General features: G+C 38.2%; 1 protein-coding gene across 2 annotated transcripts; it reads right to left on the reverse strand.

Moving 5' to 3' along the window:
- Positions 1 to 1,482: 1,482 nt before the first annotated feature.
- SMC3 (structural maintenance of chromosomes 3) lies at positions 1,483 to 24,405 on the reverse strand. Of its 2 annotated transcripts, XM_041461262.1 has the most exons (29): positions 24,224 to 24,405; positions 20,311 to 20,386; positions 19,888 to 19,926; positions 19,005 to 19,072; positions 18,569 to 18,640; positions 18,302 to 18,381; positions 17,675 to 17,753; positions 16,210 to 16,327; positions 15,505 to 15,680; positions 14,810 to 14,890; positions 14,384 to 14,548; positions 14,115 to 14,236; positions 13,573 to 13,786; positions 11,858 to 11,961; positions 11,545 to 11,644; positions 10,928 to 11,088; positions 9,511 to 9,652; positions 9,059 to 9,209; positions 7,887 to 8,039; positions 6,858 to 7,009; positions 6,497 to 6,655; positions 5,704 to 5,811; positions 5,206 to 5,314; positions 4,460 to 4,707; positions 4,126 to 4,338; positions 3,232 to 3,423; positions 2,892 to 3,069; positions 2,252 to 2,358; positions 1,483 to 1,950 (listed from the first exon to the last, which is right to left on the reverse strand). In XM_041461262.1, the coding sequence occupies exons 1-29, from the start codon at positions 24,236 to 24,238 to the stop codon at positions 1,879 to 1,881; spliced, it is 3,654 nt and encodes a 1,217-aa protein (XP_041317196.1). In that variant the 5' UTR covers positions 24,239 to 24,405; the 3' UTR covers positions 1,483 to 1,878. The 2 variants fall into 2 exon arrangements, with proteins under 2 accessions (XP_041317196.1, XP_041317197.1); XM_041461263.1 differs by lacking the exons at positions 18,569 to 18,640; positions 19,005 to 19,072; positions 19,888 to 19,926; positions 20,311 to 20,386; positions 24,224 to 24,405 and having other exon boundaries at positions 18,298 to 18,351.

Raw genomic sequence — 24,405 nt, forward strand, 5'->3', positions numbered from 1 at the left:
GAGATTATGTGATAAAATTAATGACCAGTCTTAGATGGCTTTAGTATGACACTTCTTAATAAGCACAGTAATTAGCTTCATGGCATGTGAACTACTTCTCTCTTCCAAAATTCAAACAACTGTTATGCTGATATCCAAGCACTAGCAAGCCTAATCAGTTAGCTGAGAGCAGAGCCTGCTGCTACTACAGCAAGTTATGTATCTGGTGGTCATGGATTAGACTCCTCAAGTGTGTTCTTACGCACACTGGACCAAACAGCACCAAATCACTAACCTGAGGTGTTAACCTGTGGCCACATTCTTTGCGTCCTTCTCTGAACTCACTGGCTCCACCAGTGAGTAATTCAGGAACACTCTGGTCTGCAGCAGCCACCCTAATATGCATATTGAGAGCTCTGTATGAAGAGGACAGATTTCAGATTCTTCAGGGTTCTCAAATATAGTCTCTTTCCATGCTAGAAATTTTGGGGGCATTTGGGACACTTTGTTTCACATTTTGTACTTCTCTCTTCAGTGAGAGGAGTCTTCCTGCAGCTACTGAGTCCCTGGAACTATAGAAAGCTTTATGTCACAACATTCTCCTCCTCCTGGCTTAAGATTTACTGCAGATAGTAATTTCCCACATGTCTATCACTACCTGGGGAAGTTGCTCCATATCAGCTTCAGTACTCTTCTCTCACCCTACCTTGTGATGCAAGGATAAGCACTCCCAAGCACAGCCATCAGTTCATGCTCTCCTTTCCTGCACTTCCTGAAGTTCTCAGTGGGGAGCAAGAGTGTGTACAGATCAAAACCTATCAGAGAGCTTTATTCTTCTGCTTTGTTGAACATGCCCTACACAGAATATATGCAACATACACACTGTTTCTCGCTTTACTACTGAAAGCACATAAGCTATTCTTTAAGGTTACTATGTTTTTATAAGTGTACTATTTTAACATCAATAGATTCTCTTTTTACAACTGCTTTGCTACCTAGGAAATTAATGGTTTGTGGTAAATCCTTAAGTGTTCCAGGAGAACACATCAAACTATTCAATATACCTTGGCCAAAACTGTAGACAGCAGGAAAATATTTCACTTTTTGACTGGGGACTGTTACTTGGCTCAAGTTATACTGGTCTTGTAATGGAATGTAATGGAAGGGCTGTTACACGGGACAATGTGCAGGAAAAGAAGGGGCTGTGATTTGTTTTGACACAATTCTAGGGTCTTTTCAGACTTTTCAGGATTCTGTGATACTTACCTTTTTTCAGTTCAATAACCAGAACACTATGGATTTGGACAAGCAGAGATTTGGGGCAGTTTTTTTTTCTGGCACTAACAATGTGCAGAAGAGAGGGAAAAAAGAAGAGTGGCTTGGGAGAATTGCTTTGTCTCATATTCTGAAATATGCCACTTTAATATGACTGAAGTGTCTACTCCATCTCAGTGGATTCCTCTTCAGAAAGACAATATAACCCAAAAACTTAACATATACAACTTACAGCCATAAAACCAACCATTTTAATTGAAGCCATTAAAAAAAAAAAGTGAGGCAATATAAATGATAAAACTATACTTAAGAAGAAATAGCTAGCACTTTCTGAAAAGCTTTAAAACAGCAACAAACACTTTACAAAAGATTTGAAGGAAGAGAATAAAATTTCCAAACTACAGGTATTGTATAAAGGTAACATTATCTTAAAAAATACAGCAACAGAGACAAAATGGATACTCAAGCTCAATTGAAACTAAGCCTTCTGGGGTCTTGGTTAAAATGTGTGTTCAAAAACTATTTTAAACAAGGACTAAATACTTAATCTTTTAAATGTACAGGTCCCTGGCATAAACGTAGCACTATACACATCTTCCAAATAAGCAGTAATTACAAGTTCCTTTAACCATGTGTGGTGTCATCTTCTACGAAGTCTTTGGCCATTTCTGCTGTGATCACATCAATATGACTGACCTGGTGGAACAAAGAATCATTCAGTTATTACAGTACCTCCTGCAGAATAAAACAGACATTTCTGAAGGCTCCAGGACTCAGCAACAGGTCTATCATCGATTTATAATCGCTTTAAAGAATGTGACATGGGACATCTGCAAGTATTTAAATTCTCTTTCAAGAACGAGAGAACTTGTTATAGAAGACTGTGTCACAGATAGAAATTTATCAGCTGAAGTGAGTCTCATTCACTCTGAACTCTTGCTAAGTCTCAAATGCACAACTTATCTTAATTACAGTGTTTACTGAGAAGCCTACTTACCTTGTTTCTGAATTTTACACCATAGAACTTGTCAGCTGACTCAAGCAGCTCCGGCCTAAAAGTTGTTGTAATAAACTGAGCATGTTCAGCTAGTTCCATAATCATATCTAAAAAAGAACACAAAAATTCTTTATTAATGTAGTATTTTCAATAAAGTGAGACAGACAAAAATAGCAAATTCTTTGTCTTATTCAAAATAAGGTTTTTGTTAATGAAGCAAAAACCCCATCAATCAAGAAAGTATCTATACCAGTTTTATTTCCCAGGTAATACATACAAGTATTCTCATTAATTCCAGTATGAACTCTGGTAAGTCCAGCCACTCAGCAAACCTACTATGATATTGAACTTCTATGATGAAAAACAGAGTAAGCACTTTTCTGTTCATTTTTAGAATCAAAATATGCTTCAAAACAGGACTGATTTTCAACACAGCAAAGTGCAGTAAGGAAACCCTTGAGATGCAGTAACGGAAGAGAGCTTCTACATAACACCAAGTTCGTGAAAACTTCCCCAAACACACACTGGGCTTCTCAAAAATGTGGTTTTATGATCAAAAGCTTTATTCTTAAACATTAGGGACAAGAAGACAAACTATTATCTTCAACCACAATGATGATTGTAAAAGGTAGACAAGTACCTGACACAGCTTTTCTATGCTGGGCATCCAAGGCTTGGTCAATTTCATCAAACAAGTAAAATGGAGCTGGATCACATTTCTGGATGGCAAATATTAGGGCCAGGGCCACTAGAGATTTCTGTCCACCTGAAAGTTGCTGCATTTCTCTCATTTCACCCTGCTTTCCTGTGAATGATACCTAAGAAAACAATGCAAGAGCAAGATGACTTCAAAACACTAAACCACAGCATCACTTGCTATTAAACAAACAGGATCAACTAAATGCTGCCTTTTAAAAATATAGTTAAAAGACAACCCAAACAAACATTCAAGGGACTAAAAACCAAGTATTTTTCTTTACCCTTATGCCAACTCCAGTGAACTGATCTACAGATGGAACGCTGCTCTGAGATCCAGATCCCCTTTCGCTCTCAGTACTGCCTTCACCTTCATCCTGGGACTGACTACCTTCCACATCTCCTTTCTTCATCACCAATGTGGCCTTGCCACCAGGTACTAACTTTTGGAATACTTCACTGAAATTTTTTGACACCTGAAAAAGAAAGTAATTTTTACCTACTCATTTTTACAAAGTGAAACCTACTCATCAAAACCTACTCATTTTTACAGAGTGAAATCAAATGCAGACAAGTGCTGTTGCATGAACACAAAAAGTATCTGCTTCAAAGAAGAGAAGTTTTTAAGCAGAAGTGAGACATGTATGCTGTACAAAACTTGGCTTAAAACAACTATTTCTGTAGTATGAGAATTTTCAAAATTTTTTTCAAGAAAATGGTACAATTAAAACATAGACCTGTAGCAAAAATAAGATTTACTTAGTAACCTTCAGTTAAGCAAAAATTCTTTAAAGAGAACAATTCACACATTTTGTCATTAAGATTCTTTGTTAACATTAGGATTACTTTCACTAAATCTGGACAAGGGATTTGGTGCAGTTTTTTGTTACAGCTCCCAGAAAGGGTTGTACGTAAGCATACAGGAACTCACTTGAGAGGAAGTATTGAAGAAGTTTAAAGCAAAGCTAGAGTTGAGTTGGAGATGGGCACATATTGAAAATGGTAGCCTTGTTTACTTTTCAGTATTTAAAAAACCCACAAGCCTCAAGTTACATGACATTGCCTTCTCTTAGTACAGATTTATTTAGTATCCTCTTCTTCTCATATTGCTGCTACACCGTGGGACAACTTGATTGACTTCAGCACCAGTGTCTTTACAATTGTTCCCATTTTGTTACCTGCTTGAAAGTCAGCTGAATAGCCTCGTATTTCCTGAGCTCAAGGACATTCATCAGCTCCATGATGGATTTGTAGCCCCTGTCCAGTTCCTCTTGTCTTTTTATCAATTTTTCCTTCTGCTCTGAGAAATTCACAAACTGATCTAAAGCTTTTTTATTAACGTGACTGTATTTCTTCAGTTCAGTATTGCACTGCTCCAGCTTGCGAAATAACTATAAATGGAAAACATTAACACATCACAGTGACTTGCAATTCTAGCCACACTTGGCACTCAAGATGCAGGTGACACTGATGTTTGGGGTCATAAAACATGAAACCAAGCACACTACTTACCTGCTTTAAACTTAAAGTCTGATACTTTTCAAAAGCCTCCTGTGGAAGTGAACCCAACTCTCGTATTTTCTTCATGCATTCCTCTTTCTTCTTGAGAAGCATGCCTTGCCTGTTTGTCATTTTTTCAAGTTCTTTTGTATCATGGTTAATAGCATCCATATGCTCCTTTTCCATGTTCTTCCAGCGTTCCATGCTCTTCTGAAGTTCTTTAATTCCTGCTTCTGTTTTGTCAATAGAGTTATCCAGATCTGCAATATTGAGCAAAAGTACAAAACCCAAAGCTGTAAGTTTTATACACCTCTATAAGATCAGCAATTATCCAATAATGTATTTATGAAACAAAAAGAGTAAAGAAGATCGATTAAGAAACAGAAGGTTAAAGTTCAGGCAAAAGGCTGAAAATCCCTCTTTTCTTCCCCATGAGTATATGGCTTTAAAAAACCCCAAACAAATGTACTCAGTCATACTGTTAAGTCTAGAAAGAGAAGCAAAAGAAGTTTCAAGACAAACAGATATTAAGTATTTGACAGCAGCTGAGTTTTAAATGGGTTAGACAAAATTCAGGAACAATTATACAAGACCTTGCTTTTAGGACAGTTGCCTTACAAGTACCACACCCTCAAGCCAGAAGCCCATTACCACCAACATAAGTTAATTACATTATGGTCTATTTCTAAATCAAATATGGTATGTATGAACTTTCAAAACCCTGGAGAGTTTTCTTTCCAAAACATGAAGTTACCAACCATCTGACCGTGCCAGTGTATCCTTCACTCGTTTGTTGATAGCCTCAAGTTCTGATGTTGTGGCAGTAAGAACTGTGCCACCTTCTGTTTCTCGAAGCTCATTCAGTTCCTATGGGATAAATAAATGCCACCAGGCTTCAGCATGAATGGGAACATAAGCCAGACAAACAAGCTATCTTCTGCTACTCTACATGGAACTACGTATAACTATTACATACTTATACTATTCAATATTTTCATTATGTTCTAAGAGAATAGTTAGATTTTCAAACAAATCTGTTATTATGATAGTCCTGTTGGTACACAGACTGTGTATTCACAGTAGTTTTTATCAAAAACTTGCTGAAATTCAAATGAATACTTGGTTTCTACATAGGGGAGCAAATCCCACCATAGATAATGCAGTGTAACAAATAAGTATTTATGATATATATGCGTTAGCCCTAGAAATAAACAAAACCCAGACTGCAAAAGTACATTTGAAAGAAAACCCCTTACTTGTTCCACTTGGTCCAAGCGTTTTCTCAGATTCTCATTGAGGTATGTTTCAACTCTTGTGATAATGCCTTCTAATTTAATCCTCTCATTCAAAAGCTGTCTGTTTTCCTGAAGAAAGTAGAGAAGGATACTAGCTGCATTACCTGACTAGGACTATTTTTACCTTGTTACAGAAAAAAAATCATTACAACAACAACAAAAGCCTCTTCACACAATTCTGTGTATTAAAATCTCACAATTCTCTGGACTATTTCTCTAATTTTAACTGACAGTAAAAAAAACAAATGAAAAGGTGTCTAGTACAGATGAGTGAGTTTATTAATCTTTATTTGCATCTGAAGCCAATTCTTAACCCCAGAAATGCTTTAGAGACTAAAGAAGCAGTATTTTTCCAGCAACATTTGTGTCAATCAAAAGTTTAGTTTTGTCTCACCTACCATACACCTATAGAAATTTTCCTCTCTCATAATATGCATCCTCCCTCCAGATGATATCTATTTGTATTTATTGTTGGCAAGTCAATAGCAAGAGCAAGAAAATTGTGATGATTCCAACACAAATAGCCTCACCAGCCTTAATTCCCACACAACCAACTAGCAAAATTCCCTTAGTGTTTGAGAAAAACTTGCAAATACCCTTTGGAAATGAGAGAACTTTAAACACACCTACCTACTACTGATGAAGCACTAATTTGCTGGCACTATAATCATAAGTGACTTTTCATACAAAAGGACAAAAGTTTGTTGCTAAGAAAGGTATCACATTTAATGGCAAGATATTTTCATTCCCTTACTTGCTGTAGTTGTCGAATTTCATCATTAAGAGCATCCACACGTTTCTGATCTTCAAGACTAAGCTGAGACAACAAATCAGTCCCCAGTTCTGCTTTTAATGATTCTCTTGTTGACTCCATGGCATGTAAACTTGCCTCCAGGCTCTGCAGGCTACGTTGCTGTGGGACAGATAGACAGAATCACTACTCAAAGCAATCTCTAGATTTATATGAATTTTACCTGTTGCTATCAACACATCTCTAGTTATCTCCTCATATTTCATATTATGATGTCAACCAGAAGAAAATTCAAGTTTATCACTAACATTAATGAAACAATTAAAATAAACCAAGCAACAATTCTCAATATCACCATACCAACCTTAGGCATAAATGTCTTTTCAGACTGCTGCCTCTTCTCCTTCAGCATTTTCATCTCTGACAAAATACTGTCTCGAGAGGCTTTGAATTTTCTCTGCTGTGTTTCAATTTGCTGCATTTGGTTCATTAGCTGGTCAATCTCATTATTAATCCATACTGTGGGCTAAGGAAAATTCTCTACTTGTTTTAAAAATCATTTTATTCCTACTAGTACCTTCAGTTTTTTTCTATTTGACATATTAATCTTTCACCTAAATAGGAAACAAATCAAAACTCCACCAAGCCATAATGATCACTTGTAAAGGAAAAATCAAGAACTATCAACAAAAATAACTTGAGCAGCTTATCAAGTTATCAATACCAGGAACTAAGCTAAATTAAGATTTTCCTTGCTTGTTTTACTACATGATATTCAGAATAACACAGGGATACATTTGAACATGCAAGGAAAGCTCAGATCTTACAAAATACAGAACAGATGTCTCTAATGCACTGATGCAAAGGAGTTCAGTTTGAAGGACAGAATGACCTGGGTGACATATAAGAAAAGTGTATAAACCTCCCTTACCCCTGAATTGTAGATATTGGATCTCAAAAGGACACAGTGCAAAGAGAAAAGCCAAACTGTCAAGCAACTCAGAGATTATTACAACACAATGCTCTCCCACCTCCCCTCTACAGCATAAATGGACTATGTAACACATCAATTCAGGACACAAGTACTAAAAATATAGCCTGAGTCAGAAGAAGCAGTGAAGATTAACACAGATAAGAACATCTGGTTATGGCAGTTACTACAACAGACTCTAAAAGGAATAGAAAGCCTCATAATCTAGGGTTTAACCTCACCTCCTCTAAGCTTTAAATATCAAATGCAGTAACTCAGAGAACCAGGTTGCACACAAAACAGTCAAAATAAAGCCACAGATAATATGCAACAAGTCAGTCTCCTGTTTTCCATCTATTACTGTAACTACAAAAGAAAAGCTGTGTCATCACACAACCTTCCCCATTAACAACAAAAGGATATTCTCAATGTTTCTACGTAAGTTTTCATTGAGCTTTGCTTCAAGTTCACCAAGTTCCTCTTCTGCTTTTCTAACATCTTTTTGCAATTCAAGCCGAGACTTCCTGGTATCATAATAACCTCCAGTCAAAGCACCTCGATGGCTGACTTGATCACCTAAGAGCAGAACAGAATGAGATGTAAAACGCACACTACTTGCTTGCCATAAAGTCCAGCACAGTTTCCACAGTGCAACATAGCAGGTTAACCAGAACATTTCAACTAAGCTACAAAAGCACTGAATGTCTCAGCAATCACATATGTTTACAGTAATTCGGGAAATGTTTATTTCTCTATTCATTTAAACGCTATTTCCTTTCTCAAGATCATTACAGGCTGCTAGGATTTCCTTCAAGCACTAGCTCATTTTTGCTTGTTTTAAATTAACTTCTGAAACCATGTAGCTTGAAGGAAAAAAAAATACTTACATTAAGGGAAAAATGCAAATGCTTAGCACTAACAGTTTGAAAAAAAAAATCTCAAGTCTTCTATGAGGAAATAAAGGAAGTAATTAGCAGTATCTGTGGCTTATGGAGTATGCTGATACTGAAAAATTAGTAACTTCTTCCTCAGACATCCTTAGGAATTTAGATTTGACTTTAAGATTGACTTTAAGACACAGAAAGAACAACAACCCTGCAGGGAATCTATCCTTTTCAATCCATGCAATTAACAAAACATATAGATTACTTCAGAGAACATAAGATGTAAATACATCTGTTGCACAGAAGAATTCACACTGCCTTTATAAGGAATTAAGGCCATTCATTCACACCCTAAACACTGGTTTGAGCTTGGGGAAAACACCATAAACACTCCAGGAAAACAAACACCTGTTAAATTGGATAAAAAAACTGGATGAATGCAAACCTAATCTGCTTTGTAATTCTCAGGAAGAAGATACATTGCTACTAAAATTCAGAGCATCAGAAAATTTCATACCTTGTCAAGAAATCCTGTATTTTTAAGCACTGTACTTAACCAAGTGCAACTTTCTGTAAACATCTCAGTCAAGTATACTATTAGTTTTAATCATCTTATTTCAACAACACTAAACAGATCATGTTTAATGAGCCCCATTTTCCCAGGAATCCTATTTTTGCAATAAATAACTTATAAAAAATTGCACTATTTACCTTCCAGAGTGATACAATCCATTGTGAAAGCTCTGGCCAGCTGGGTAGACACTTCCATGCTACGACAAATTAAAGTCTTCCCAAAAACATGTTTGAAAGCTTTATCAAATCTTGGATTGTATCTCAGTTTACTGATCATAGGAATTGCATCCTGAAGTGAGATAATTACAATTCAGCAATTAAAGTAATTCTTGAGTATCAGGTTACAATAAAACTACTTATTAGTATTGCCTTTTCACTTCTAATGTGCAGTTAATACAGAGCAGACACCTTGTAGAAAAATGCTTTTCTATAACATAGTTTTTTTATGTTCAAAAGTATACATTAGAAGTAGTATTTAACTGCAGACAAACAGAAAAGCAAGTGGTGGGCAATAACCAATGTACACAGTTCAAAACATGAGGCTTTGTAGTTATGAAGCAAAGGTAGGTTAAAAAGTAATTCTAACTCACATTAGTCTCAGGATAAGCAGTATCTCTAACATCCAGCTTGTTCAAAGGGAGGAAAGTAACTTCTCCAGGAAGGTTCATTTTGTTAAATTCCATTAGGATCTTTGTACTGACCTCATCAGAATCCACAATGTGATAAAACAACCTGTTTAACAAGCCAAACAAGTAGGCAAAATTTTACTAAGCTAAAAGGACAAACATATTTGTATACAGACAGTATTCATGCAGATACCATTACATAACACATCATTATAAAGCTGCATTGCATTTCCAATTCCATGCCTGAGAAAAAGCAAGTGGATACTCTTTGCACTTCACTTAAAATAGGATTAGCCAACAACTTTACATTCCACTGTCCAGCCAGGAGCAGCTCAGTAAGTGTACAGTACCACTGTGTCCACACTTGTTCCTGCATTTCCATCACACAACGTTCAGCACCACCTCTCTGCATGGATCTCCAAAGTTTGCCTCTGCTGCCTCTATACACCACACACAGAGACAGAGACCCCATCTCCCTGTGCACTATGAGGGACTGAAATAAATGATTTTTCCTTTGCAAGTTGAACTACAGCTTGCTTGTTACAGCGTTTTCCAAACTATGGGGCACAACAGGATTCAGGGAGAACTGTAAAGTGCTTGGAAGAGACACCCTTGTTCACACTGACACAAGCTCAGAAGAGGCTGCATTTCCAATCACAGTAGCATCAACATTTCTATGGGACACTTTGCAAGATCATGTCGCCTCTGTCCTCTTTCCTGCCTTTATGCCATTATCTACACTTCATTAGAACAAGAACTTTTATGACTACTCATGAGTGGGAACAGGGACTGATCACACAAAAAGATGATCTTAATTTGAAGTGTTAGACGGTGCAGCAAGTGGTGGACCACCCAACAGGCATTTACTTCTTGTAGAAAACATTTTACAATGACTCATTAACACTCAACATCTTTTCAGATAACTTTTAGATAGCAGCTTTTGACAGTTTAGAGACCATTCTCAACCATGAGATTTTCTAGTACAAGTTAAATAATTCTTCCTATTATTAAAATATCAGCCTTGTTTACTGAAGAATTCTCCACACTGGAAGATGTTGTCCATTTTACTCAATATAATTCAGTCTCACCACCAATCCCCCTGGCAAGTATCAGGAGTGTGGGTCTGGGGCCTTTATGGGGTTTTTTTCTCTCTGGTTTTCTTTAAGGTTTTTTTAGACAAAGTCAGGAGGAGCTAGGATTATCCTTTAAATAGTCAGAATTCTTCCTAGTTCTTTCACAATGAAACAGCAGTTTGATCATGCTATATAGAAGGCACTTTGACAAAAAAAAGGCAAGACATAAAGTTAAAAAGAATAAAATTTCAGTAGAAGCTTGCAACAACTAAATTGTGACACTGACTAAATAGCACATAATTAATTACCTGTTCCCTGCAGTGACTTCAACGCAGGTGTAGAATGCTGGTTCACATTCAAAGTTATTCATCACGATCCCATGATAGCCATTCAGAACATGCTGGTTTATGCCTTTTCGACGGAAGTGCTCCAAAACTTTGTTTATGCTGTCTATACCATTCAAAATGGCCTGGTAAAATACAGCTAATTACTGTACTGCAGTTAAAATGCGTGGGCGTAACATTCATTCTAGCTTTAACTTTGTGACAGGTGTAACCTCCTTTTTTGCCAAATTCCTGTTAACTAACCTGCAGCTCTAACAGAAGATACCTAAATAAGAAACCATCACTTTTCAGTTTTGTTTGGGGTTTTTTTAATCAAACAGATATCAGAGGAAGCTTAAAAAAATATTCCATTTCTGCCTAGTCTCTTCATATCAACTACCTTGAGCTCACAAAACTCATTTTCAAGTAGTGCTAGAGCTTTAAATATTTGAAAAATTTCAGCCCAGAATATAATTTATCCATCTTAATTATGACAGAAAGACCATAATTTTAAAAGTAGCTATCACATATTTCATATTAAACTGACTTGTCCTTTAAGAATGAGATTCCACAAGGAATTATCAAGAGTGAGGTTATCTTACCTTTCCTGTTGCTGCTCTGAGAAGCTGCTGTTTCTTTTCTAGATCCTCCCTCTTTGCAGCAAGAGCTTGCTGTTCTGCATTCTCTTCTCTCCATAGGTAACTACAGAACAAAACCAATTACATTTTGTAAGTGTGAATGCAATCTGAATGCTTTATTACTTCCTTAAAGACTGGTAATCTAATGGGAAGGCAAAGTGCGGAAGTTCATACATGGCCATATTTAAAAAACATACCTACATGCCATGTTAACAACTACACAGTTGGGGTCCTTCATATTAAGTGAGATTGAGACATATTTCAATTAATTACTAACTTTCTTTCACTCTGTAGTTCATCCTTTTTATTTTTCACTTCATAGTATTTTCTGTCCAATTCTTCAACACGAGCCTTCACTTCATTAAGATCCTGGTCCAGTTTCTAATACAAAGAAAAGAACAGTATGAAACTACAGCTCTCTATATTTTTTTTTTAAAAAATATTTTATTCAATACTGAACTATTAAAAATTCAGAAAATTCCTACAAACATTTTAACCAGCTTACAACAAACTGCAAAAGCACTAAGAATAAATTATTGACAGCTTTGTAAAGAAGCAGTAACAATGTGTAGGTGCCACACAGATGGCAAGGCAGGCACTGAGTTCAACTGTGCCTCTGGGCACTAAAGTGAAATGGACCCTTGTAAGTCACAGCAAGAACAGGAATCAAAACAGTAACTAACATACATAGAACTTCTGTGTAATCATGCTCTGAAATGACATTTGTGATAAGTACAACTAATCTTGTGTACCATGTCAACCCCCTATTAGTCAGAAGCCTTAGCCTGCTCTCCAGCAGTACTAGACTTTCAAGACAGCTGCTGTCAACAGTGTGCTGTTTAAGCCAATGCACAGACATCCCCGCTTTGCTCACTTAACACCTGCCATTTTCAAAGCAGCTCAGGGCCAGCCCTCAATAGTGTTTATGTATTTACGTGTGTACAAGGAGGACTAACTGTGTTGTAAAAACACAGCCAGCTCGTTCCAAACTAACCTTGCAAGCTCTCAATCACATTCACCCAAAACGCCTTCTCTTCAAATAACAAAAAGCTATTCAACTTTTCACCTAAGCATAAATCAACCTTCCTTGAGGAGCAAAAGGAAACCAAGACATGGTTATAGAAAGGAATCAAAATTCACAACAAACGTAACCCCTTCAATTCTACAGAATTACCATTGAGCAGTACAGTACAATTGCAGTCAGCCAGTGATAAATGCTATTTTCTTCATTCACCAACTCAGAAAATCACAACTTTGCTAATGTGAGTCCCAGTGCAAGCAGTATTTTAGCAGAACACCATCATCTCTGAACAACTACACTCCTGCATGGTGTCAGACTGACCCTAATTTCAGTAGGTATATTACACAAAGACCAAGAAGACCATCAGCATTGTCACTGTATGTTCTCTCAATATAAAAGCAGGGTTTTCACAGCTGGAGCTCCTAGCAGGAATGCTATCTCTGGATTATTTTGCTGTACTTGCACTGTAAGAGCCATTTCTGAATGGAAATTAAAATCTAAGTCATGCAGGTAACAGATTAATCTTCTAATACGCCTAAAAATGTATCTTCCAACTAGCTGCAACCATGGTACAAGGGTGCCAGTGCCTGCTTCGTAGTCAAAAAGACCCTGTTGCTTGGGGAAAATTAGAGAAGTGAAAACAACCAATACAGACTTCTATAAGGATGTAACAAATTGTTTTCTATCACATGGCTATGTTCAACGTAGACAAGAGCAAGGCAGATAGAAGCCTATTCCTGATAACTCAGGCCAAACACATTGGGGGAAGTATCAGAAGGCAAAGCCAGCATATAGAGTGAAGATAGTGCAATGCTAAAGGGTTTTAAAGTTTATCTGTAGATGTTTTCAGTATTTTTCAAAGACCACATCCAACTAGAAAGTCACATCTTCCTTATAAATAGGCATTGAAGTCTGACTGTCCAAGTGTGAGTATTTACCCTTCTCTCAACAAGACTAAGCTGCAAACTTACACTGTACTGTTCCAAGTTTTTCTCCTTGTTTGCCTCTGTATCCTCTAAGTCCTTGTGTATAGCTGCAATCTGCCGCTTCTTGTCATTGATGGCTTGATCTAAAGACTTCAGTTCTTTCTTTATCCACTTATCCCTTTCCTCTTTGGAAGTAAACTGGCTCCCTCGACCTTGTTTTGCATAAAGGTCTGTTCTTTCTTGTGTAGCCTGTGCGAGTCTGTTTTGAGAAGGGAAAGATAGGCTGAATTATAAAGAAATCTTGAATTTATTAAAAGCAAGCATTAAGAATTACTATTGGAATTTTCAAAAAGCGTCATATCAAGCCCTAAAATTCGAGCACCAAATCAGTAACAAAAAGAAACAAAGTAACAAAAATAAAAGAATAATGTATCAATAAAAACATCCACAAGAAGTGGTTAAGCTTAGAAAATCATTTTACCAACACCATTCCCACCCTAACATGAAGCAGGCTTTCCACAGACCATCTCCAAGTTGTTAACTGCAGATGGATAGCACTGATAAAATTTGCATAGAAGGCCACAGACCTAGCAATTCCCCTCTCTTCTTTTTCTTTTACGCTGTTAAATTTTGGCTCTGTTTCGGCCAATTCTTTCTGCTTCTCCTCGATTTTCTCAAGAAGTTTTTGCCTCTCTTTTAGCAGTCTTTTCTGAAAGTCAAACAAAGCAGTATCTAAAGTTAGTATTTAACAAACCTTACAAAACAGTGACAGGCTCCAGTCTAAAACCAAAACTTCAGTGTACATGGACACTTCCTGGTGCCAATGGCATTTTAAGACCTCACTGGTGTTACGTACCCTTTGCTCACTGTTGCCAGCTAATTCGTCCTGCAGATCTTTAGCTTTCAGCTCTAATTTAGTCCTCTGTTTAATCTGCTCCTGTCTTTCAGCACTAAGTTGCTCTTTCTCTTCTTTCATTGCAGAAATCTTTGTCTTCAGTTCTCGAACTTGCCGTTCTATTTCCTATGCAAATTTAAGTATGCAGTATCTTAAACACTGAATGAATTTCATCACTTATCAAAACTCACAAGATCATTATTCAGTAGATCAAAATACACTAGATGTGGGAAAAACCCCAAGTTTCCAAACAGGATCAAAGCACACAACTGAATTTAATATAGATACCACCAGCCCTCACGCTCACCCTCCTCACCTCCTCCAAAAAATCCCCAAAACCACAAAGCAAAACACACCTTTGGAGAGCCCTTTTTAAAGTATTTTTACCTCCATTTTATCTCTAGCATCTTGCTGTGCATCTCTCAGCTGCCTCGATTTTTCTCCACTTGTCTCTCGTTTAGCAGAAAGCTGTATGGAAATATCACCAATGGCTTAAGTAGCAGAATCTGCTTTAGTAGTGGTTCCAGAAAGAAAATAATTTATTTAGTGAAGAACAGTGATGCTGAGGAGTACATACAGTGCAGGTAGTTCAGTGTGCAGCTGCAGATTGCTGCAGATTGCTGCAGATTAAGTTCTCGGTGGTGGAAGCCACAGGCAAGAGAGTCTCATGTCTCTTGGCATAACAAAGAGGCACGGGAACCCGTGGCACTCAGAGACAGCAGAAGCCCCACGCTTCCACTCTGATGGGATAAAAAACCAGTTTCCTTTGCTGGGGTCCCACCTTCCTTTGTTATTTAGTTATTGCACCAAGATTAAATTATTTTCAGGATCAAGATATCTGAGACTCTGCTATGGAAACCCAGTCTGACTGTGAGCGTGGTGCAGGGAACCAAGCAAGGCACCTGCACTGGGAAGGGGTTTCAGTCCTAGCTCAGGTGGTGCAGTTCTGACTGCCAGAGTGGCTCCTGGATGGACAGGAAAGCTTCCTTAACACTGTCAGGATTCTGTCAAGGATCACAAGGAGATGGCAGCAAAAACAAACCAACAGCTCATTACATTTTGTACTAGCCAAGATATTTTACCTCATCAAGCTTAGCTCGAGTTTCATTAAGTTCCTGATTATAAATGGTGTATTCTAATGCTCTCCTCATTTTATCCCATTTCTGGTACTGTGCCAGCTCCTCTTTCTCCTCTTCTAGAGTATGCAGTCGCTCCTCAATGTATTTCAACAACTCGTTGATTTTCTCTCGCTTGCCCTCTTTAGAAAACATGACACGATTGAAATTCAGTTAAACACTGTAATATAACCCCCCATCTTTACAGCCACTGAATCTACTCGTGATTGACAATTTGTCAACATACGTGAAATGTAAGAACACTCCATGTTCAAAAGTTCTCCATCCCAACAGCAGAACTGTTGATACTTGTTAGGTAAGGCAACACAAGCATGTACTCTCTTGGCTCACACACTTAATACAGACTATACAACATGAACTTTAGTGTTTGCACAGCAGTAGGTACCCTGATTTCTGGATCACTGCCAGCTGACATCACTCATGTTTTGAACAGTAAATTTATCTGTATTAGCTTAGCTAAAAGGTTTTATTACTAAAAGCACACAGAAAGTAACTTATTAAACCTTTTGAGGTATTGGAAATTCAAGGAAGAAATATGACAAGCTGTGCATTGTTTAACATGTCACAAATAACACCGATCTAGCTTTAGATAGAAGTTTTAGAGTTAATTGAATTACTGTGGCATAAAGCAGTAATTTCTTAAAGTTTTACCTGTTTCTTTCATTAGTGAAATACTCTCCTCTTTACGTTCATCGTACACTCTGGTACCAGCTACTTCTCTTAGTAACTTCAATCTTTGAGAGTCAGGAGCTGTGGCCATCTGGTTGATCTGAAAATTCAAAATCTATGATTTCAATAACCTGCTCTGGATGTATGGCTAACCACAACAGAGCAAAGATTGCACTCTTGCTCTGCCTGCTTGCCTGAGGTTTTGGCAGGAAGATTCAGATACATAGCATACTGCTTTCCTTTTGAGACAATTCCTTCAGGACAGCAAGTATTCGAAATTTGCTGCTTTTCAAATGCTACCATTTGTTGCTAAAACTCAGGATACAAGTACTATGTACACTGAAAAAATCATAAACCACTCAAAATTGTATTTAGAGAAACTCAAGCTTGGGCTTTTAAGTCCCGGTGCTAAATGAAATCGTTTAAATGCCTCCATAAAATCACACTAAAATGCAGGGGTTATAAATCTTAGAATAATTCACATCATGAAACACTCATTAATATGACATCAAATCTGTCATACAATTACACCCAACATAAAACCCACTTCCTTTCAATAGCATTTCAGTGGCTGCACGCTCTTCTAAGAAGGTAACTGTTTCTAATTTGTCTTATATTAAAACCAGTTTGTGTATTTTGGCTGTTAAGTAGTGTGCACCAATCCCCACTATGAGTGACTTTCCAGCTCCGGCTGTTTGTTCCAAATGCACACATCCAGCTGTATAGGAAAATTTATCCTGAAAAGCATCTGGCAGACTCTACTACAGGTTAGCATTCTTGACATCAAGTACTCCTCAAGTCTTCTCCCCTTGCATTCCTCTCCAAGTATGCCTTCTTGTAACCCTTGGAGGTGACAGCTCCCAGTCTCCTTGATGATCCATCCTGTGCGCCATTACAAGTAGTCTGTGCTTTGTCTCCAGATGTGGGTGTCCTTTGAAAGCTCTAGAAAGCTGCTTGGGTCTTGAAGACCAGTTAAGACAGCCCATGCCATGAGCCCTTGTCCTAATGTGCACTTGCTTTCAGTACTTCTGCATTTTCCATTCATTCTCCATTGACAGTATTTTCAACCTCTTAAAATTCTCTACCATTACTTTGCTGTCTCATCTACAGGCCCAGAAATCTTTGAATTTATACTGAACTATTTCACAGGAATCAAGTTTGCTTTGTATTTAAGTATATGGAAAAAAACTGATTGTAAAGATCACCATGATAAAAAAACCCTCTGCTAAATATCAACATTTACAGGTTTGGTTTTTTTTTAACGAACTAGTACTAAAAGTACTAAAACAATAATATCTGCCAAAGAAGCACTGACATACAAGAACTATTTCAAACTGAGGTAGATTTAGGTTTTGGTTTACTTCTGAGCTAACTGAACTAAGTCTGGCATACAGGAAACATGATATCCTTGACAGTGATTCTTCTATTTTGTGGAAAAGAATCTTACCTTTCCTTGTTTGACAATATAGTAGGGATTACTGCGAGAAAATCCAGCACTTTCAAGAAGATTCATGACATCATTTTTCCTGAAATGTTATTATGAATCCATTAAAAACTAGAGTAAAAGTGAGAGCTATAAAAATGCAGTAAAGTATCATAACTATACATCACATTATATCACCGTGTGCAATGTTTGAACAACCTTCTTTATTTGAAAATGGCTAATTCTAAAATGAAATGAGAGAATAAAAATGAAAAATACCTAAATCACTATAGAATTCAAAAGAGATTAAGAAATAAGCACCTCGAAGCACAGAGGAAAGAAATACAGGCAAACATATCACAAGGAAGGATGTAAAACCACTGAGAGTGTGGTAACTTCTGTTTCAAAAAAACCCTGAAAGAAATACTATGTAAGCAGTTAAACACCACATCAATGGATGGATTAAACTGCAAATTCAAAGTCTGCTGTCTATTGTACAAGGACTGATGTTCCAGCTATCAAACTACTGGCACTCAGTATTACACAACAAAAATAAATTATTTCATGCTAGGGATTCAAGTGTTGGGTTTGCCTACAGAATTTTACAGAAATACTACTGTTCTCATTCAGGTAAGGAAAAGAAGTACCTACGTCACCATTTTCTTGTCTAAGAAATATTGGTCCTTCTTGGCTCCAATGACTCTGCGAAGTGAGACTTCCTCTTTATCAATCTTAAGAAAACAAAACCCAGTAAACACACATGCCTACTGCAAGCAGCTGTAACTAACACCAGAACGTTTATGACGCTTGTTACCAGAAATGACTCAAAAGCAGGTACCATGCTGAAGGCTTCCATAAGACTGAGATCACTTGAGTCTGAAATGATAATCTACGTCCAAAGCAGTTTACTGAACTTACCGGTAACCTGTTGTCGGAATTGTCAAATATAATCTCCACAAATGCCGAAATAACACGAGGACCTGTACCTTCCTAAGAGAAGAAATGTTCTGGTTAGACAACTGCCACCTTAGAAAAGATTTTGAACTCATTCTTCTCCTCTTTTCCCTGACAACCCCACCTCCCCTTTCCTTTCAAGGACTTGAGACGCAAGGGCATCTACATAAGATCCAGCACACATTTTTATTTCTGATAATCTTGGCTACACATTCACTGGTGTGCATTATCAACACAATGTACTACTGTGTAATAAATTCCCTTTTGCCAACTGAAACAAAGAAAATTACATTCAAAATAATTGGCTCAAAATATCCACAGCCCAGCAATTTAACATTTTTGTTGTACCATTCAAATGCATTAGCTTATTCTTTAGTATTGCTGCTACACATTCACTTACATGCAACAAAGCCAGTCTCTGCTCTGGGCGAAGATGACTAAACTCATCACTGAGGACAAACTGAATTGCTGTAATAAAATAGTAAAGAAACAGAAAATTTATTCTTTCCTTCAGGGAGACACGTAACCGTTTCATTAACTTAAAACACACTGGTTTACTGTTGTATAATACAATCAAGCTGTTGCTAAAATCTTACAACATTTCTTCACTAAAAACCTTAATCTGCTGGATCTTTATCACTCAACCAGCTGTACAGCAGGATTTATCTGAAGAAGTCATTGTTGCCACATTACTGGTTCACTGCATAATCATTAACAATGCTGAACAATTAGGGATTCATGAGCTTCCTTCTACATACACACAGCACATAGGCTAGGCCAAAAATATGCTAAAATACTTAGCATTAGACAATTTATAAACACAACTGTCACAAAGCCTACTAACACCTTTAATTAGCATTTTTGCTCCTCCATTAATGCTCCCACCTCACAAAATCCCCCCCACAACCTTCTACTAAAAAAATGTCTAAGCTGTGCCAAACTGCTATTGAGTAGAAATTAGCCACTAAGGATGTCTAAAACAACAGCAAATATCACAGTCATCTTTCATGGAGTGCAACTTTTAGAAGAAGTTTCCTCCTGTAAATACTTTTGCCAGCTGAAAGTCTTAGAAGGCCCTTAGTAAGAGAAGCTGAATTCTAGGGAAATACCTGGACTAAGTACTAAACAAGTGCATTGAGATCTGCCTTTCATCACTGTCAAGTAATCTCCAATCTGCCACTCCTTACTGAGGAGGATCATTTGTTAAACCAAGTTCTAGCAAAAACAAGCAAAGAAACCTGGTATCTTCAGCATCCCTTGGCTAACAAGAAATCCATGCTTACCATAAAAAAAGTTGCTTTTTCCAGATCCATTTCTTCCCACTGAAAATTAGAACACAAAGTATGACATAGTTACAGCTGACATAGGTTAACAGTGCAATGTATCTTAAATGTGGCACAAAAATATTCAAGAGCAGAACCAAAATATAACACAGCCAAATGAAATCTCTAGGGAATGAGATTAACTAGATGGATCACTTGAGTAAAAGACAGTAGCCCTTTCCCCAGCAAAATGGAACATTAACAGTTGTTTGCTCTACGTGGAACACACCCTGTGGTATATTACATACAGAAGTTTCCAAAACACAGAATATAATCATCAAATGTAACCAGAACATTAAAAAATATAAAGGAGATGAACATGAATATCATCTGAAATAAAAGTGCAGTTTTAACTAGTGATAAAAGGCAAGTATCAGAACTTACCAATGACATTGTGTTTAGAGCTGAATGGGTCCACAATGGTTTGGTCCCTGTAGCTTCGAAAGCCCTGAATGATTACCTGGTGAGAAGAGGGAGTTATTTTAACAAAGTTCTCTCTGTTCTTCAACAGTTTTTCTACTACAAGGTTTGACAGAATATTTATATCAATTATAATCTGCCTACCCTTCCTGCACACACTCAACTTTCCAGCTCAAGATCAGAAACTTACAACTTGCCTCCCACCTAAGCATCGGTTTAGGGGCAGACTCCTCCCCTAGCAAGAGATGCTTGTACTTCTGCAGGCCAAAGCACAGCAAGCCAGAGAGTTCCAAGAGGTTTTTTTGTAACAAACTAGACAAAAAAATGTATTTGCCTGAAGTATCATATATAGGAAAGAAAACTGAGTATAACAAGCACTTATTTTTAATTTTTATAATGCAATCTACTTACAGCATGAGAATTTTATTGGCAAATTCTCCAAGCAGTGCCATTGCAGGCTGCAAAAACTGTACCAGACTGCCTATCTCACATGCAATAGTCTCATTTTACTATTCAATCTAAAGGGAAACATAAAAGCAAGCTTGTCTTGGCTCCAATTCACAGCCTAAAGAGACAAAAACATACACAAATAACTTCAAGAGCTATGCAGCAAACAGTCATCTGAAAGCACAACATCAACTCTTTAATTTCAGCAGCATTTTTGAGGTTTGTCAGGCCTAGCAATACACCAGGTACCGTTACAATATCCTAAAACTTCAGCTCTGCATAGCAAGGAAACTGATCCAACCTCCAGCACCGAGCAGCCTGTTCCCCACTTCAAAGCTGCAGTGACAGAACAGCAGCTTTGCTCTGCTCAGCATCACAGAAAGGCAGCAGCCACCTGAAGGTCTGACATATGCAGATCTTTCAGCAAGAACATTTGAAACAGGACTACAGTTCCCATTTAATAGCTGTGTTCTTTGCCCAGCTCTTCCTCAACAGAAACAGGATACAGTTAAAACAGTGACAGTGTTTCAGTAGGACAGCTACAATACACTAAAAATTACTTCTTAAGAAGACACAAAAACAGCTTGCAAGATACTTCTCAATATTATTAGTGCTGAAGCTTAAGATATGAAATGACTTAGATTTTTTGTTTGTAAGGTCTACGGCCCCATCACCATTTTCTATTTCTCTCAACATGTCGTTCCTTCTGTCACACATTCAAGTATTAAAGGAGCCCATATTCCAGAAAATGAGCATAATACTTTTTATTCAAGAAGCACATACAAAACTTTAGCAAAAAAAGCCTAGAAGTGGTACTGCAAACTTTCAAGCTGTAAACCTTTCCTCAATACTATGAAGGCCTCTGCTAAGTGTACAACCCAGCACCTCAAGAAATATCTACCTTCAGAACTGCATTCATATTCTGTCACATTCTGGTAGTGTTAAACAGTGGGGGGAAAAATCCTGCCACAAAAAGTACTGGACAAAAGACTGGGAGAAGAAAATGCCCATATTTATTCATGTCAAGTTTGATCTTCATTATTTCTTCCATTATGTGACAGACCATCAAGTATTGCTGTGGAAAACTCCTCTTACCACCTGTTTGTACTAATGGATTAAAACCACCTCACTAACGTTGAATGAAAATGCCATGTCAGATAGCAAATCAAACACTGGAATTTATAAAAATCAAAATTAAATAAAACTTTAAGGTATTAACTAGCTTTTAGTCAGAACCTAAGAGCCCTTCTCTTCCCAGGCACCATGACTTTCTGGTCAAATTTTCTTTGCAGAATTATTTCATTAACAGAATCTGAAGCTAAGAATACAGGTAGGCAGCAAATTACTAATCCTTGACCATCAAGCATCAGACCGAAGCAGAAGCTATTTCAGAAAAGGAATGGTGTTCCAATAGAGCTTCCTTCAATACTCTGCCTAACTAAACCTCCTCTGAACTGCAGTTGTCTGTGCTCCCTCTCCTTAGGCCACATACAGTTTTCTTTAACCACCTGCACTGTATTCAGATCCACTGCACTGGAAGCAATCAAGGATTTCAGAACTTAATGGACCAAACTACAGAAAGCAAGTTTAAGACAATGTAGGGACTGAAGACTACCTGTGGCTGGGAACACAAACACCCGACCTCCCCTAAAATAACCAGCCTCCCTCATCTGCCAGATGGAGACTTTTGCAGCAAGCTCAGTGCCAGCAGCTTCCAAAGAAAAAGCAGGAACAGAATATCTTAATCAGGTCTTGCCAATGACCCTAGGTCACAGCAACTATGTTCATTCATTTTGATTTAACATATTTAACAAAAAATTATTTTACAACACTCAAACGTTTTGAGACAGCGCTGCTTCCAAATTCACTAGATTTCAAGGGGAAGGGAGAAACTAAAAAATGGGCAAAAATGTTGGTCTCTACTGCTTTTCATTTTTTCACATAATACATAAACATCTGAATTGGAACAATTAATTTACTTGATTCTCGTAAGAACCTGAAATTATCTACAAAATTATAAACCCAAACAATTATTATCTCTTGAATATTGCTACAGAAGCACAAACTTTCACCACACTCAGGCACCACGGGAGTGGGATACAGGCAGATTCTGAATACCATCATCTTCTCCCCAAAGCTTTTCTCTTGATGGTTTATCACTTCATCCATCCTACATATTTTGATACCTCATGACTTCTTCATTGCCTTGTATCAACCCAGATTAAGACTTAAACATTTTTAATATCCAAACTCCAGGAACAACTTCTGGAAAGCAACAAAACAGAGGATGCTGATGGAATCAAATTAATTCTCATCCTTTTTATTCTCATATCCACACACTGTTACACATTCCTCTATAGCTCCTGTAACAGTACTGGTTATTGGTATCAGCCACCCAAATTTGCTTCTTTTTGTTTTCCTCAAAATGAAACGTTTCCCCTGTTCTGAGTTAATCTGGACTTACTCTGTATATCTCCATTACTGTTTGCTTTTGAGTAATTACAGTCTGGAGAGCAAAAACTCGTATTCAAATTCTTTAAAGCAATGTGCCCATCTATGATGATTAATCAAGAGTGATTTACAAAAGTACGATCAAAAGGCATTTGAAACACTGCCCAGTCAGCCAAACATTAGATTAAACCCTGGTATCTAGGTAGAACATGCACCTTCAAAGCTAATAAAGTACTGTTCTTAAGAAAAACACCCACAGGGTGTGAGAAACAGGTCAATTTTGAGTCCACCAGGAAATGAGAATCCTGGTAGGCTTTGTACGAACACACATATGCAGTAAAACGAAAGCAGGAAAAAAAATCTGTGCTAAAGCAGCTACAGGGAAATTGCAGAAGTAATATAGTGATGACCTCAAAAACTATTTGAAAAAGGTGTATACCAGGATTTTTTTAACTGAGCCACAGATGGTTTGCAAGGGTGAAGCTTAACAGGTAAAATGGTTCATGCCCGGGGACCTGAGACAGCATCCCAAGGCAGAGACCCCACAATTTGAACAGCTGAACCTTTGTTTGGGTACGAGCCTTCCGCGGCCGGAACACCGGGGCTGGCGTACAAAGGGGCCCCGCGAATAAGCCTCGGGTCCATGAAAGAGACCCCAGCGCCACTTCACACCTGCAATGAATGAAGAGGGAGCAGAAAACGAGAGAAAGCGCCGCCAGCCCAGCCGGCGGTAGGACCTGACCCGTGGCCGGGCCGGGGGCGCCTCCCTCAGCCTGGACCTCGATCCGACCCCCGGGACAGAAAAGATCGAAGCAAAGGCCTCCGAGCCCGCCGCAAGCTCGCGGGTCCCCTGCTGTGGGCTGGGCAGATGTGAAGGTGCAGAGCCCCCAGCCCCGGGGCGAGGCGGGCTGGGCTAACCTCCTAGACCGGGCACAGGCCGCACCGCACACTGCGGGCGGCGCGAATCCCGCCGGCTCACCTGCTTGATGTACATGGTTGCCGAGGATGGGGTAGGCCCGCCAGGCTGGCGTTCAGCCCGCCCTCGCCGTCTTTTTCCGGTCCGAACGCTCGGCTTGACCGCGGGTCTCCACCGCCGCTTCCCGCCCCCTCAGCCGGCCCCCGCTTTCCGCACAGGGCCCGCTCACCCCTCACGCAAACAAA

The sequence above is a fragment of the Pyrgilauda ruficollis genome, unplaced genomic scaffold (assembly GCF_017590135.1).
Source record: "Pyrgilauda ruficollis isolate IOZ18807 unplaced genomic scaffold, ASM1759013v1 scaffold15, whole genome shotgun sequence".
Taxonomy (NCBI): domain Eukaryota; kingdom Metazoa; phylum Chordata; class Aves; order Passeriformes; family Passeridae; genus Pyrgilauda; species Pyrgilauda ruficollis.